General features: G+C 33.0%; 1 protein-coding gene across 1 annotated transcript in view; it reads right to left on the minus strand.

Moving 5' to 3' along the window:
• The window catches only part of DPH6 (diphthamine biosynthesis 6), a 166,489-nt gene that overhangs the window by 28,970 nt on the left and 120,626 nt on the right, over window positions 1-16,893 (minus strand). Inside the window, exon 6 of the mRNA XM_023514250.1 lies at window positions 217-278. Coding sequence (XP_023370018.1) covers window positions 217-278 — 62 coding nt within the window. The remainder of the gene's footprint in view (window positions 1-216; window positions 279-16,893) is intronic.

Here is a 16,893-nt window from a genome sequence, read left to right on the forward strand (position 1 = left end):
CACAGGCGCCCGCCACAACGCCCGGCTATTTTTTGGTTGCAGCCGTCATTGTTGTTTGGCGGGTCCGGGCTGGGGATTCGAACCCATCACCTTAGGTGTACGTGGCTGGCGCCTTAGCCGGTTGAGCTATAGGCGCCGAGCTTAACCATTATATTATGAAACTATTTTTTTTCTCCTTTAGATGACTATATTTTGAGAACCAGCACAAATTCTTACCTCTAAAAGATAAGGTTCCATTTGATCCAGGGTTTTCCCAAGATGTTTATCTGGATCTAAACCTGCCAAGAAAGGTTGAATTGTTTTTTAAATAACTATCAGATAGGAACATTAAAGACACATTTCCCTTCCCTTGGCCTCTCCTTGATTAGGAAACCAGTGTATGTATATTTTAAATTTCTTGATCTTAAAGTAAAATGTACTTTGCTAGTATTTACTTTCTTACTTTCCTTAGGTAACGGGTTTTCTTGCAGCTGAACAGTTTCTATTTATTTTAATTGCAGTGTCACCTACCACATACATTGTTTCAACTTCTTTCTCTCTCTCTCTTTTTTTTTTTTCTGAGACAGAGCCTTATTTTATCACCTTCAGTGGAGCACCATTTTGTCATAGCTCACGGCAAACTCAAACTCCTGGACTCAACTGATCTCACTTGTCTCAGCCTCCTAAGTAGCTGAAACTATATAGGTGCCCTCCACAATACCCAGCTATTTTTTAGAGAAGGGTTTTGCACTTGCTCAGGCTGGTCTCAAACCTGTAAGCTCAGGCAATCCACCTGTCTCGGCCTCCCAGAGTGGCCTTTCTCCTTTTTGAGGAATTTTAAGTAGCCCAGAAAAAAACAGCATCATTTCAAAGACAGAAATTTAAATTCATACTTTAATTGTTATGGTTTATTCTACTCATGAACAGCAGCATACATTTTCTCATTTATTCCTATTTTAACTTAAACTTTAAGCTTCTTACTTAGAGAATAAGAGTAGAAAATAAAAGAGCAGTAGACTCATACATTATGCCTATGTAATTCACTTACTTAATAGCATATGGGCACAGATAATTGTATTAGCAAATCAAATGACATTTCATTTCAAAGACCACTTGTGCAACAATGTTTTCCAAGAAAATGCAGAGATGACACTGAAATGTCATCATCATCATGTCAATAGCATGGGCATAAACTCTAATAAAGATACTCAACTGACTTATCAGTAGCATTTATGGAGGCGATGGGGTGCAGGTGACAAGTGGAGGCAATAAGAACTCTTCACATGGGCTGGGCACAGTGGCTCACACCTGTAATCTCAGCACTTTGGGAGGCCAAGGTAGGGGACTGCCTGAGCTCATGAGTTTGAGAACAACCTGAGCTAGACTGAGACCCTGCCTCTAAACACAGCTGGGTGCTATGGTTGGTGCCTGTAGTCCCAGCTACTTGAAAGGCTGAAGCAAGAGAATCACTTGAGCCCAAGAATTTGAGGTTGCTGTGAGCTATGATGCTACAGTACTCTACAAGGGTGAAAGTGAGACTCTGTCTCACAAAAAACAAAAATAAAAACAAAAACACTTCATACACACTACGACTAATGTGCCAGGAACAAAAAAGAGGTCACATGCCACAAGTTGGCTTTGAATAAAAGAATTCATTTTAGGTATTTACAACCAAATATGCATGTATTGTCCTAACTTCATTTATACAAGTTACTTTGGCTGGACACACTAACTAACAACCACAATCCAAGCACTTTGGGAGGTAAAGGAGGGAAGATTGCTTGAAGCCAGGAGTTAGAGACCAGTCTGGTCATAGTAGACGACATTGTCTCTAAAGAAAAAAACATTAGCCAGGTGTGGTGGTCATTAACTGCTCAGGGGACTGAGGGGGAAGGATCACTTGAACCCAGAAGTTAATGGCTACAGTGAGCTATACTCATGACACTGCAGTCTAGCCTGGGAAATAGAGCAAGATCCTATCTCAAAAAAAAAGCTATTTTATTTATACACATGTAACATACACACACATATATAAAATAGCTTTTTAAAAAGAAAGTTATTAGTTTTTTTAAGTTTTTTTTAAAAGGTATTATGTAGAAGTATATTAATATACACTTCCACCAACAGGAAATTATAGTTTCAATGTCACATATTGTGAAATAATTCAGTGTTGTCAGATGTTTTAATTTTTGTCAATCTGATATATATATATATATATATATATACACACATACACACATATACTTGCTTTGTATACTTGTTTTAATTTACACTTTTCTGATTACTAATAAAAGGAAGCATTTTTTCATATTTCATTGCCCATTCATTCAAGTTTTCACTTATGTGAATTGCTTATTAAAATCATTTGCCCAATTTTAATACTGATTTTGTGTGTTAGAGTACAGAATCTTGCTTTCAACAGATAGAAAACACACTTTCATTTAAGAACAAACGTGCATTTATAAAACTTGATCAAACTCTACACCAAAAAGGAACTTAAGACTTTATTTTTTTTACAGAAATTTTAGGTTCACAGCAAATTAAGAGAGAAATATAGAGATTTCCCAGATACCTGCCATACGTCTAAAGGTATGTGTACAGACATAGCTTCCCCTGTTATCCACATCCTCCACCAGAGTGGTACCCTTGTTCAAATTATTATTTTGGTTTTAATAATTTCTTCTTCTAAGTCTGTCACTTTTGTTTTATGCATTTTAGAATTGTTATGTGCACACAAATTCAAAAATTCTATAATTTCCTAATAGGTTTATTTCTTTTTTAAGAAGTACTGACATTTTCATCTCCATAATTGATTTTTTATCCTGTAGTCTTTTTGTCTTCTATTAACATTGCAATACTAGCTTTCCTTCGTTAATATTTTTCTGATATGTATTTTCCATCATTTATTTTTAATTATTTTGTGTATTTTGTTTTGATGCCTGTTGCAAATTGCATATAACTGGGATTTTTTGTTTGTTTGTTTCATCCAGTCTTATATATACAACTCTAAAGAAATGAGCTTAATCATTTTACATTATATATCTGGGCCTATCTCTATCATCTTAGAGTAAATTTTCTGTTACCGTAAGCTTTATGTGCTTTTCTTTTTTCTGCCTCATACAGGATTGAAAATGATTTTAATCTGTTTCACTCTGCTGATTAGAATGATGTTGACTGAATTTTACTCTTTGAGTAATCAGCTGTAATAACTATGTTTCATTTCAAATCTCTAACTGGTTGTTTGTCACATCACACTGTTATTGTTTTATTCTGGGCGATTAATTTTTCTAACTGATTGCTTTTTAAAACAAATAATGTTATATTTTTCTTTATCTCTTTGAGGTTATCCCTCCTGCGGGCAATTCTAGTCCTTGTTTCCCTACAGGACATGATCTCCCCAGCTGCTTCTGTCTGCTTCCTGACCCCTAAATTACAGCCCATCTTTTCATTCTTGTCACTGTTTGTATTTCTATTCATTTCTAGCTCATTGAGATGTTTACAATGTTTTCAAGAACAACTATTTTTCATATCTTTCCTTATATTCATCTATTACTACCATGAATTTGAGATGGAAAGTAGGAAAACTCAAAGCATCAATGTACAATACCAGAGTGGCTGGAAATCGTTTTTTCTTTTTTTTTTTTTTTTAGAGACAGTCTCACTTTGTCGCCCTTGGTAGAGTGCCATGCCATCACAGCTCACAGCAACCTCCAGCTCTTGGGCTTAGGTGATTCTCGTGCCTATCCTCCTGAGTAGCTGAGACTACAAGCACCCACCAAAATGCCTGGCTATTTTTTGTTGTAGTTTGGCCAGGGCTGGGTTCAAACCTGCCACCATCGGTATATGGGGCCAGTGCCCTACTCACTGAGCCATAGGCGCTGCCCTGGAAATCAGTTTTTATTCTTTCCCAGTCCTTGATTCTTCTACATGTATTGGTCATACAACAAATATACACATTGCACTCAGCATGTGACCTCATTAAAATCATTTAAAAAGTCTCTCATGATCGAATTATTTTTTTTAACTACTGCTTTTTTTTTTTTTAATTAAATCATAGTTGTGTACATTAATGCATTTAAAGGGTACAATGTACTGGTTTTATATATATTTTGAAATACATCAAACTGGTTAACATAGCCTTCACTACACTTTCTTAATTATTTTGTTAAGACATTTATACTCTACACTTAGTAGATTTGACATGTACCTTGTAAAATGCACCATAAGTGTGGTCTGACCAATTACCCTCCTTCCACCCATCCTCCCCCTCCCTTTCTCCCCCTCCTCTTTCCCTTTCATCTTGGGCTGTAGTTGGGATATAGCTTTCACAAGGAAGTGTGGGTGCTTATATATTGGTTTCATAGTAGAGCTGAGTACAATGGATACTTCTTCCATTCTTTTTCTTTTATTAAGTCATATACACATAGATCATGAATACATTTATGCATATGTGGGGTACTATGTGTTGATTTACAATCTGATGTGGTTACATCAAACCAATCAACATAGCTTTCGCCTCATTTACTTGCTTATTGTGTTTAAGAATTTATTTTTTTTTGCATTCTCTGTTCCTGGGATAAGCACTGAAAATTCTAGGAAGCTAAAATCACTGAAATAAAAACCAATTTAAAACATTAAGGAAGATTTTCAAAAATTTTCTGAAACACCATAAATCATTTCACTACAGAAGGAGATTATTATCAAAGTAGAAAATAGCTAAAATAAAAGAGCTACATTTCTTTTCTCTCTGAGTTAATAATGAAATAAGCTGCCTGTATATATCTCTATAGGTTTGGGAATAGGGTCTGTGCCAAGTTTAGCAAGGGTAGTATATGCTGCTGTGATTCAGTGGTCTGATGCTTTATAGAGTAGACACTTTGCACAGGGAAGATCAATAGTAATGTTTCACATACATGAACAATAATTTCAAGAGACATAAGGGGACTAGCAGAACCTATTAAATAAATAATATTGAAACATATATATTTAACAGAGATTATGTCAGGTGACTTGTTCATTAGGTAGGCTTTCTTTGTCATAAACAATGATTTAAGACTTCTTATCTCATGACATACTATTCAATAGACTATACTTTTCTAAAAAATGTCCAAATTTTAATAATGAAACTGCTTATTTCTGAATGGATCTTTCTACTTTATATCAATGCTGCATATAATATAAACTTATGTCAGACTAACATTTGCTACTGTACTTGGTTGTGACTATGTAGGTCTTTTTCTCCTAATGTCTTGTGGGCACCTCATCTGAGTGTAGGCTGCCTTTGCTTCAGTTTTTCTGTTCATTAGGAAGAGACAAGTCACTGGGGACCTCATGTTCATTGCCCATATGACATGCATTTTAGATTGTTTTTAGAATATATTTTCTTGGATAAGATCCAGAGATCCCTAGCAATTCCAGCTACTGTCCTTGAGAAAGCAATGACCTACAACCACCCTGATCTTAAGATCTCCACTAAAGCAGCTGAAAATATTATAGATGGAATGTACTTGTCAAGGATGTGGTAGGAAGATTATTCAGCTACCCTAGAATACATTCAGATGCAAAACTTTTCTCAAGAAATTCTTTAATACTTAGAACACTGATGATTCCATGAATATTAAACTATATGCAAATGAAACCTTATAATTATTTTAATAAATATAATGAAAGACTGAATACTTATTTTCTTACATTTCTACATATACTTTCACAAATCTCCTTAGACATATCTTAGTACATATGTATAGTCTTTATAATGTTTACTTTCATTTTTCCAAATGTAATAAGACAATTATTAAAAATAATTTTAAAATAAGGATCTAGAAAAACAGACTCCTTTAATGTGAAAAACTGTTTATCTAAGATTGGCTCTGAGATTTTAGTCTTTTATTACATGTATCTTAGTTTTGATGTTTTTTAACTAGATGATAATGCACAGAGAATTCTGAAAGGTCCTTCATAATGGAGAATAGAAGGTCAGGGTCAGATTAGCATCAAAAAATTATTAACATATTTACCATTAGACTTTTAATTTTAATTTCTTGTTTTAAATGCTTCACACAGAAAACATCTTATGGAATGAAAGTAATGCTTGAGATAAAATTTAGCACAAAGCCTAGACAACATGTTAATTTGTCTGCTTTACCAGTAAGAAGAATCCGTTTATGCTCCTAAGCGCAACTAAAGAATGATGCTAATGTAACAATATAATTGTACTCAAATGACTCGATTCTATGCAGTCATTTCAAATATATGAATACAATACCTTAGTCAATTTTAAATCCATCTTATACATTCAAGTTTCAATTTTTAAGCAATGGACATTTAACTGGTAAATGCAGTCAGTCCAAAACGCACAATCTTCTTTTTCTTTAAATAAGCCCTAATACACATATCTAGATCCAATATAGTATAATTTGAAAATCTCTTTCCTAATCTTTGTAATGTCATCATTCCTATTTTATTGTATATAAAACTATAGTACATTACAACTGTCTGAGAAGCTATGAGAAGCTTATGAAAAAGCCACAACAGCCCATGGGCTTTTTCAATACAATTCAGCTTTATCTAAAAGTTCCAATTTATCCTCATTCTAGAAAAAGATGTTTGTTTTAGACTTACTCAGTCTAGGTGTCTCTTTTTTAGTGAAGCCTGGGTCATGAAAAGACATAAACTGTGTCTCAACAAAAACATGGTTCAATTTACCTCCTGAACCAGTCAACTGTGGAATGAGTCTCAATACATCTATCTCCCCTATGAAAACCTTTATAATCATTGAGATGATTACATTTGTTAATGCTGACATAATTATCAATATCAAGAAATATCTATATTAATAAGGAAAAATGATAATCCATAAGCCAGGATGATGTTATATTTAAAGTACATTTTAACTTGAATACATGAATAATTTACTTTGAGTTACTAATAAGATTTTCTCAAGGTGAAGAAAAAGTTTACTGTAAATTCTGACCCCCAAACGTTTTATTCTTTCTCATAGACATTCCTTGATAAAATCTGGGTGGATGAATAAACCCACAACAGGATCTAGGTATGGTATAACTCCATGAAGAATTAAGAAATTAATTAGGAGGAAGAACCATAATTTGCAGAGCTGACATCTACTTTACTTTACTTGCATGTATCAATGGGAAGCAATTACAATTCAATTAAAATATTCAATTTTATTACTTTTCTGACTGACCTTGAAGTTAATGCCTGTTTTATTTAACTGCATCATCTATGAATAAATGTTAACCCTACAATATTATGCCCCATTATTTTCAATGCATTTATCAGCTTCTCAACTGAATTGTATCAATTTATTATCTACTGTCATGAAAGCAAGTAGAGGTTTATTTCTTTGTGACAGTCCAATATATGATGAGAGAAACATTACAAAATGTTTGATAATGCTATTTGTAACACTCAAATAAAATGAACTGTGCTCTCATCTCAAATTTTGTAGCCTAGACTTTTACTGTAAAATCAGTAGGTGATATTAAAAAAGGCATAATCACTTTGAGAAGCAATTTCTAGTCTGTCTATAATTCTTGATAAATCCATTGCAGACAGAACTTAATACCTTATGTGTCTTCAAAACTAAAACACACACACATCTCTAATAATCTCTTCCTATCTCTACCAGGCTTACTGGCCACAATAACAAGTTTATTCCATTCTAAAAACTCTAATGATTTTGTTAGTAAATAACAACTTTTATTTGTTCCCAGATTCCTGTGGAACATGTCATTATTTTACAATTGAGCATTTTAGAAAAAAATGACAAAATTTGTGTTAAAAAGAACATAGAAGAAAGAAGACGGATTATGGGAAATCTATAATAAAAATGAGCTTGCATATATGAAAGTGACTATCCTAGAAGGACCTTATCTCAAGTTTTCAGATTTTTAATTTCTACAATTATACTTAAATGTTTGCCTTTTTTAAAGGTTGTATTAGGACTCATCTCATGTGACTTCTTTACTTTGAATGTAAATGGATTAGATTCTCCAATCAAAAGGCATGAAGAAGCTGAATGCATTAAGAAACAAAAGAAAACAAGACGCAATTATAGGCTTCCTGTAAGAGATTCACTTCAACTTAAAGGACTCTCATAGACTAAAGCAAAGGGATGGAGAAAAGATATACTATGCAAATGAGAATCAAAAAAAGAGCAGGGTTAGGTATACTTATTTTGGAGAAAATTAGGCCAAAACCATAAAAAGAGAGAAAGGTCATTAAATAGAGAAAAGGGGTCAATTCATTAAGACATAACAATTGTAAATACACAAGCACCCAACATCAGATGCATTTATGTACCCAAATACATAAAATATAGTATGAATTCTCAAGAGAGACACAGACTGCAACACAATAATAGGAGCAGATTCAATGCCCTGCTTCTAACGTTGGACCAGAGAAGAGATCTCTAATTGGGAATTAGGTATATGGGGTTAGAGCCCATTAAATAGGTCTAGGCTTGAGATGCTAAAGTAGAAACAGAAGCCATGAGATGAAATCTCTCAAGAGAGTATGTAAAGTGAGAAAATACAAGAAAGAGGTTTGAGAAATATCAAATTCTAACAGGCATCATAGTAAGAATGAGATGTCCAAAATGCAAATCTGATGCAGTCATTTCTCTTCCCCAGCCTTTGTTGTGGGGTATAGTTGACAATAAAAATGGTATATATTTAAGGTGTACAACTTAATGATTTGAGATATATATATATACACACACACACACACACAGTGTGAAAGAGTCACCACAATTAAGCTAATTAAAATCCTTCACCTCAGAACCTTACACAATTACTGATTTTATATGTGAAGTAAGAAGACTTAAGATCTACCCTATTTGCAAATTTAAGGTATACAATACAATTTTGTTAACTATTGTCACATTATTTACACATTCAATCTCCAGAACTTATTTATCTTGCATAACTGAAACTTTGTGCTTCTTGATCAATATCTTCCCAAATGTCCCTCCTCCATCTTCTGGTCATCACCATTCTACTCTCTGAGTTTGACATTTTTAGTTCCTCATATAAGTGATATCATGAAATACTTGTCTTTCTTCATCTGGCTTATTTTACATAGCATATAGTCCACCAGGTTCATCTGTGGAATTGCAAATGACTGGATTTCCTTCATTTTTAAGGCTGACTAGTAGTCTATTGTATAGATATACACCATTTTTTTTATACATTCATACATTTACAGACATTTAGGCAGTTTCCATATTTTAGCTATTGTAAACAATGCTCAAATGAATACAGGAATGCAGATATCTCTTTGAGATACTGATTATTTCATTTCCTTGGGACATACACTGAATCATGGTGGTTACATATTTAAATTTTTGAGGAACCTCCATATTATGTTCATAATTGCTGTAGCAATACACATTGCCACAAACAGTACACAAGGATTTGCAATGTCTGTAATATTGTGTCTTTCTGATACTAATCATTCTAACATGTGTAACATGATATCTCATTGTGGTTCTGATTTGCATTTCCCTTATGATTATAGTGAGCTGAGTATCTTTTCATATACTACTTGGCCTTTTGTATGTCTTCTGTGAAAACATGTCTAAGTCCTTTGTCCATTTTTTTAACCAGGTTATTTGTATTTTTGCTATTGAGTTTCATGGGTTCCTTATGTATTTTGAAATTAATTCCTATTAAATATATGACTTACAAACATTGTTTCCAACCCTGTAGGTAGCCTTTTCACTCTCTTGTTTCCTTTGCTGTGTGCAAGTTTTTTAGTATGATATAATCCTTTGTCAATTTTTGCTTTTGTTGCCTGTGATTTTTGGGTCATATATAAAAAATCATTGCCAACACTAATAACAAGAGGCTTTATTCCTATGTTTTCTTCAAATACCTTTATATTTTTAGATTTGTATTTAAGTCTTAAAATCTATCTTGAGTTGATTTTTATATCTGATGCAAGAAAAGTATCCACTTCTTATGCATGGAGTATAGTGTTCCCAATACCAGTTACTGAAAAGACTATCCACTTCCCATTGTGTGTTCCTAGAACCCTTGTAGAAGATTGGTTGACCATAGAAGTATAGATTTATTTTTAGCTTTGTTTGGTTCCATTAGTCTATATGTCTATTTTTATACCAGTAACATACTGTGTTTATTACTGTAGCTTTATAATGTATTTTGAAAATAGGATGTATGATCCTTCTACTTTTGTCTTCTTGCTCAAGATTGTTTTGGCTATTTGTGGTTGCACATGAATTTTAAATTTTTTTTTCTATTTATATAAAGAATGACATTGGGAATTTAATAGCAACTGAATTGAATCTGTAGATCACTTTGGGTAATACAAACATTTTAACAATGTCAATTCTTCTAATTCAAGACATGGGATGTTTTCCTATTTATCACTTACTTTTAAATAAAATTTCTTTCATCAACATTTAATAATTTTCACTGAACAAGTCTTTCACTTTTTGATTAAGATTATTCCTAAGTATTTTATTTTACTATTTGTATTGCTACTATGAATAGGACTATTTTCTTGATTTTAGGACAGCTCATCATTTGTATATGGAAACACTACTTATCTTTGTATGTTGAAAATTTATTGAATTTATTTATCAGTTCCAACAGGATTCTTTGTTGTTGTTAAGTTTTTAGGATTTTCTATGTATATGACCGTGTCATCTGCAAGGAGAGGTGTATTTTGCTTCTTCCTTTTGGATTTAGATGCCTGTTACTTCTTTTTCTTACCTAATTGCTATGGCTAGAACTCTTACTATTATGTTGAATAGAAGTGGCAAGAGTGGACATCCTTGCCTTGCACTATGACCTGGTAATTTTCTATCTTAAAAATATACTTCAATCGTGTTTCTGGGAAGGATAGTTACATGAGCACTGGCATCTAATTTTTTTCTTTGTTTTCCTTGCCCATTCTAAACACCACTGAAAAAATTACTGACCAAAAGAAGAAGATAACAGGACTGAAAAAAGTGGAAAATAATACTGGTCACATGCCCAGAACTTGAACCTAATTCTGCTTAAGTGAAGATGGAATCAAATTCAAGCAAACGGCTGTCCTACAGCTTCTCCAATACAAGAATAACTTGCTAGAAGAGAAAGCATAGGAACTCTGGAGAATCCTGATTGCAACCTACATTAAATGGCACGGCAAGGTGCAATACTGCATTTGGTTCTTATGTTAAGTTTACCTTGACTGGGACCTATGTGTAGTTACACAAATTTGCCTAAAAATGTTTGAGATAGTAACTAATACAATAATATTTACCTGTAAAAGAATTCATTGGAAGACAAACCCTATGAACACTTTAATACACCCTTGCTCCAAGCAGTACTAATACATTACAAATGTATTAAATAATTACTACTACATTGAGTATCTATTATATTAAATAATCTACTACATTGAAAAACAGAAAAAGACTCATTGACTTACCTCTTCAGCAGTTGTCAATTGTTATATATAATTATGAAAGCTATTTTAGTGTAAGTTACCTGACTCTGCCATATATTTTACTAGAGCGTTAACTTTATAGCATTAAATAGCATTATTAAAATAAAATCTTCACCTATATATTACTAATATTGCATTTTGAATAATATATAATTTTGAAGATTAGAAGGAATTGGAACCATTGATTGGGATGAAGGTGGAAAGACAGGTTTTAGAATTGTAGTACATATTTTTGGGGTGGTAATATATGTATATCGGTATACCTATATACATATAAGATGTATACAGGTACTCATATAAAAGATATATATGGATTTGTGTGTGCACAAAGTAGCTTTAAAATGGATGGTATCTTAAGCTATTGAAAAATGCAAGGAACATATCCATACCAGCACTAAAGTGTTATAGGTCTAACTCATTTTTAAAACAGCCTGGCCTGCCTAGTGAAGGAAATGATGTGTTAGTGATAAAATGAACTAAATCAGCGTTTCTTTCCTCTGGCATTCTGATCTGTCACTCCCCTTACAAACAGAGCAATGAAGACATTATTCAGTTATGAGGGGATGTGTGACTGGTAGTATTTACATTGGAAGCTTAAGGAAAGATTGAATCACACAGTATTCAGAATTTGATATTTAATCCTTTATGTTTTTCTTAAATTGAAATTCTAGAGATTTTAGAAGTTTCAACTTCTGATGTTTCAATACTTGAGTTATGAGCTTAAAAATTCTAAAAAAAAAATTCTGTACAACATACTTTGAATGAAGGTAGGTAGAAGTATATTTAAATCACAATCAACCATAATTGAAAGCACAGTAAGTAATCTTTTTTAAAACAAAATAATTATTTGAACAAAGTTCAGGTGTAAAAAATGTCACGTTAACATAGAATATGAAAGAATACTACAAATTGCTCTTAACCTTTACTGTTCACTATTCTTTTCTAGGAAGGTTATTTCAATGAATGATTTTAATTATGTCCATTATTAGAGAGATGAATGACAGAAATGCACAATGTATAGAGGAAATAATTAAAATGCCTTATCTTGGCTTATTTGTGCAGTTACAAAAGAGGAATCAGATTAACATATAACATATAGGAATTACCACAGATGAGTACATGTATGAATGAAAACTCCGAAATGGGGAAGGCTGCCTAATTAAAGCTCATGTTCTAATTTGTATGGGTATCTCCAATGTGAACCTGTGAGGTGAAACTTCAAAAAGTGTATGTTAAAAATCTGAAGAAAAAACTGGTTGGCAGCCTTCAAGAGGGAAATGAGAAGTTTAAAAACCACCCAGGTTGCCTGGAAGACAGACAAAGACACTGGGCACAAGAGCTGTGTGCACCGTGACAGTATCTGAAAGGTCCAAAGAGAAATCTGTGTATAGTTAAAAAATAACCCAGACACAATTCCATAGAGACATTCACTAACACCTTGAAAGTATCTACAACATCTTATAACATAACAGTTTTTTATTTTCTGAATTAAATACCAAAAGTATACTGTCAGGGAAAGAAGAAGCTGAAAAGAAAAAAAAAAAGACGAATAGTAACATGAGGACCAAAGAGCCAACATGAAGGGCTGCACTAACTGCAGAGCTTCTCATCAGGTAATGAGGGCAGCAAGTAACAGGGTGAGAAGTGGCAGAGAAGTTTAATTTAGTTTCGTCTTGCATTGACCTTTGCTGTACGAGATAGAGGGGAAACGACTATTCCAAGGGCACTTTCTGAGAAAATCAGTGGGGCAGTTGTAGAGAGCAATCTCCTAAGAGGAAATAACAGAGCAACTTGAGAAAATCTACAGCAATAAATCACCATGGCCAGATGGTATTCAACTGAGAGTTTCTGAAGGAAATAAAGTGTGAAATGGCTGAGCTATACAGAAGGACATACAATGTATCTGGAAAACGAGGAACTATTTCCAAATGTCATGATTTTGCTAATATGAAGCTTTTCTTTAGAAGAGAAAAAACAATCAAATTAAGATTTATAGAATTACAGACCAGAAGCTCTCTTGGTGATAATAGAGAAACTGATAGAGTCTAATTAAGAATAGCCTCTTTCAACATCAGGATAAGGTTAACCTGCTAAGGTCAAATTGCCCACTGAGTCTATAAAGAAAACGCTGTTTCTCTCCATCCTATTAAACTTATCTGGAAATGTCAATAAAATACTAGATAGAAGTAAACCAGTAAATGTAATTTATTTGGGAATTACATGAAACTTTTAACAAGGTCACATGAGACTATTGGGGAAAATAAATAAGCACAGTCTTTGGTAAGAATGGCCGCAAGAGAAACTTCTGTCATTAATTGTAAAACTTGCTAAGCAATGAAAACAAAGTTTCAGGGACAATCCCTCTTTTCTTTAGTAATTCTGGGTTACTTCTTTCAGAAGTATAGATCACCTTCAAATTTGAGAGAGAGAGAGAGAGAGAGAGAGAGAGAGAAAATTTCACTATAGATGAGGCAAATTAACAGGGAATGAAGATGAGCTCCTAAATTAAGAAGAAAATTAAATCAACAGGCAATGGCATAGTAAGCACATACCCAGATCTTTACCTGTCTGAATGGAATCTGAAAGCCACAATTGAGTTTAAATTTCGCATCACTGTCCTCTGTGTAAGTAGTACATTTTGATGAAAACTTAACAAGCAATAAGTAATCAGAGTAATTTTTATGTAGTCAGTTGAGGGCTATCTTCTTCAAAGTGGTCACCTTTGGATACTATATGCTTATCCAGTAGTGTACAGTGTACCTAATAGTTTGATATACTTGATTGAATTATTTCTAAAATTTTTTCTGCAGGACTGCCTTCATAGTCAGTGGTATACTGATCTGCAATTATTCAATAGAAGAAAATCTTCATCCTCTAAGGGTAAAGTTAGAAGCCATCAAAGAAGAATGGAATTTCTCTCCAAAAAGTAAACTTAGTATGTAGGTAGCCCAATTCTACCATCTCTATTTACCTCTTCTGTCTCAGAAGAAGGGAATAGTATTCAATGGGGAAAAGGCAAGGGCTTGAGGCAATCTCTTAGGGCACCATTTGAGAGCTCAAAATACTAGAAAGTTGCCATTTCATACTAATACTTGTTTCACAATACCACTTGCACTTGCTGTTAGACTTGTCCTCTGTAGCCACAGAAAGTACCAGCAGCCTTTTCAAATATTGTGGATTGCTATAAAAATTCTTGTTCTCCTTGGCCCAGTAACCTGCTGCCTTCACTCGAGGCTAAATATATAGTACCTTTAAATAGTCCTCAGATGGCATTGCTTGTCCTTTTATCATTCTGGTTACCTTCCTCTCGCTGAATTATAGTTCTGTTCCACTTTAATGCAATTTTCCCCTGTTTAAAACTGCAATTTCTGTTACTTGTAGGGGATATAGAAAAACATAAAAAATCATAAATGTTTTATATTAAAAAATTTATGGAGATATGTTGCTAATATTGTCATGTTTGTCCTCAGATTTTTCTCTATGATAACTTTTTCAGATTATTGAAATTCAGTTGTTTAGAGTACTTTTCTTAAATTACTATTTCTATAATCTTTTTAAATGAAGGTGCCTATAACAAAACACAATATTTCACATTAACACTGTTAGATCACCTCAGATGTCTGTAGTTGCTTTGTCAGCCACAGCATACCACTGAGGCATATTAAGTACACTGTCATAAAACCTCCATGATGTTTCTATCCAGTGCTAGTGTTTAGCAATATCTCTCTCATCCTATATTGTGAAGTTGCTTTTTTGGGACTGATACTCAGAATTCATTTCATTTACCCTTATTACATTTGTTTGGTCAGATTTAGTTCCTAGTTCTAGCCAGTTAATATGAATGCATATTCTTACTCTATTATTCAAAGTATTAGTGATCCCCACAACCTGTAGTGTCATCTGCAAATTTTACCAGCATGTCATTCAACTGCTCATTCAAATAATTGTTTAAAAAGAGTGAAAACGATTGGATAAAAAAGTAATGAAGTTATATGTCAATAAAGGCTTTCCTACATGTTGATGTTGACGTATTAACTTCGTATTTGCTCATTTGAATAACTAATTATGAGTTAAATATTAAATCATTTGTTTTATTTTATCTTACCTTCCCTATATACACACATTCTTATATACACACAAAATCCAGTATCTTTACATAAGAGATGTAGCTCTGAAAAACTATAATTAAACCACATTTATTTCAACAGAATTAAATATTGAAAGTGTTTCTTCTGTAACGACAAAATCTCTCTCTAATATAAACAATACTCTGGTAATGCTGTTTTATCTTAACTGTTATACTAGCATGCAATTTTTGTGAGTTAGCATTGTAAAATCAAAACAGTGATTAAACAGGAGTTGGATCCTAGAAGACTGTAGACAGAAGAGCTAAACCTTGTCTGTCGGGAAACAAGAGGTAAAGATTACTTTGTTAATGTGGATCTGGAACTTGAAAAGTTAACTTTGTCAGTTTATTTGTAAAGGCTGGATTAAAAAGGAAATTGTCAAAAAATGATACCAGTTTAACTACATGTTGTTTAAGTAAACCTTGAACTTTTCCAGCAAAAGTAAATTGAAAGAAGGTGGGAGAAAGGACAGCAGTAGTTCGAAGTCATGCTAATGGTAATAAATAAGGGACACAGATCTAATAATTGCATATCATCAGCACCATTCACTTCCTGATTGGAGTCTATTATTCGTTAATGCATTCATTGCTGCTTGGTTTATAAAGTACCTATGATTATTTACGTAAAAGATAAACAGGCACTTTAACTTTTATTGCCACTTGATACGTTAAATAACCTTTATACTTAAAAAAAAGTAGAATTCTTGAAGCATAACTGAATGGTCCCAAAGCACACAGACTCCATTAAATTTGCTTACATCTAATTACTCCTGTCCAAGGCAGTTGAAAAATTTATTCTGATAAGATATTTTCTTTATCCTATAGCCAACAACAACAACAATAATAAAAATAAACAAAATTGGTGATTTTCAATATAATTATTATCTAAAACTATTTGTGGCAGGTGCTCTTTAAAACCCTATAAACTGGGCTTTCTGGAATAACCATTATAATTATGTTTTTAACTGCTTAATACAAACATTTCCTTCTAGAAAAATTAGTATAAGTCATCATTAGTGTCAACTACAAATGTATTTCCTGTATCTTTCAAGTTAAACATTTTAAGCCAGTTTAAAAAAATGTTATTTAGAAACTGTGATACTACTTCAGTTTCCTAAAACACATAGCTATATTTGATGGAAAATATCTTTAACAAAGCAAATAAAAATATGAGACCAACAAATTGCAGTACAGGAAGCCAAAAAGCCCCAAGATTAAACCACAGTTTAGATAACGGTCTTTTATGAACCTGTCAAAAAAGAACAAAAAAATTTGTAGTTCAGGGTGGCTCCTGTGGCTCAAAGGAGTAGGGC

Source organism: Otolemur garnettii, unplaced genomic scaffold (assembly GCF_000181295.1).
Source record: "Otolemur garnettii isolate 467f Iridium unplaced genomic scaffold, OtoGar3 scaffold00050, whole genome shotgun sequence".
In the NCBI taxonomy this organism is placed as follows: domain Eukaryota; kingdom Metazoa; phylum Chordata; class Mammalia; order Primates; family Galagidae; genus Otolemur; species Otolemur garnettii.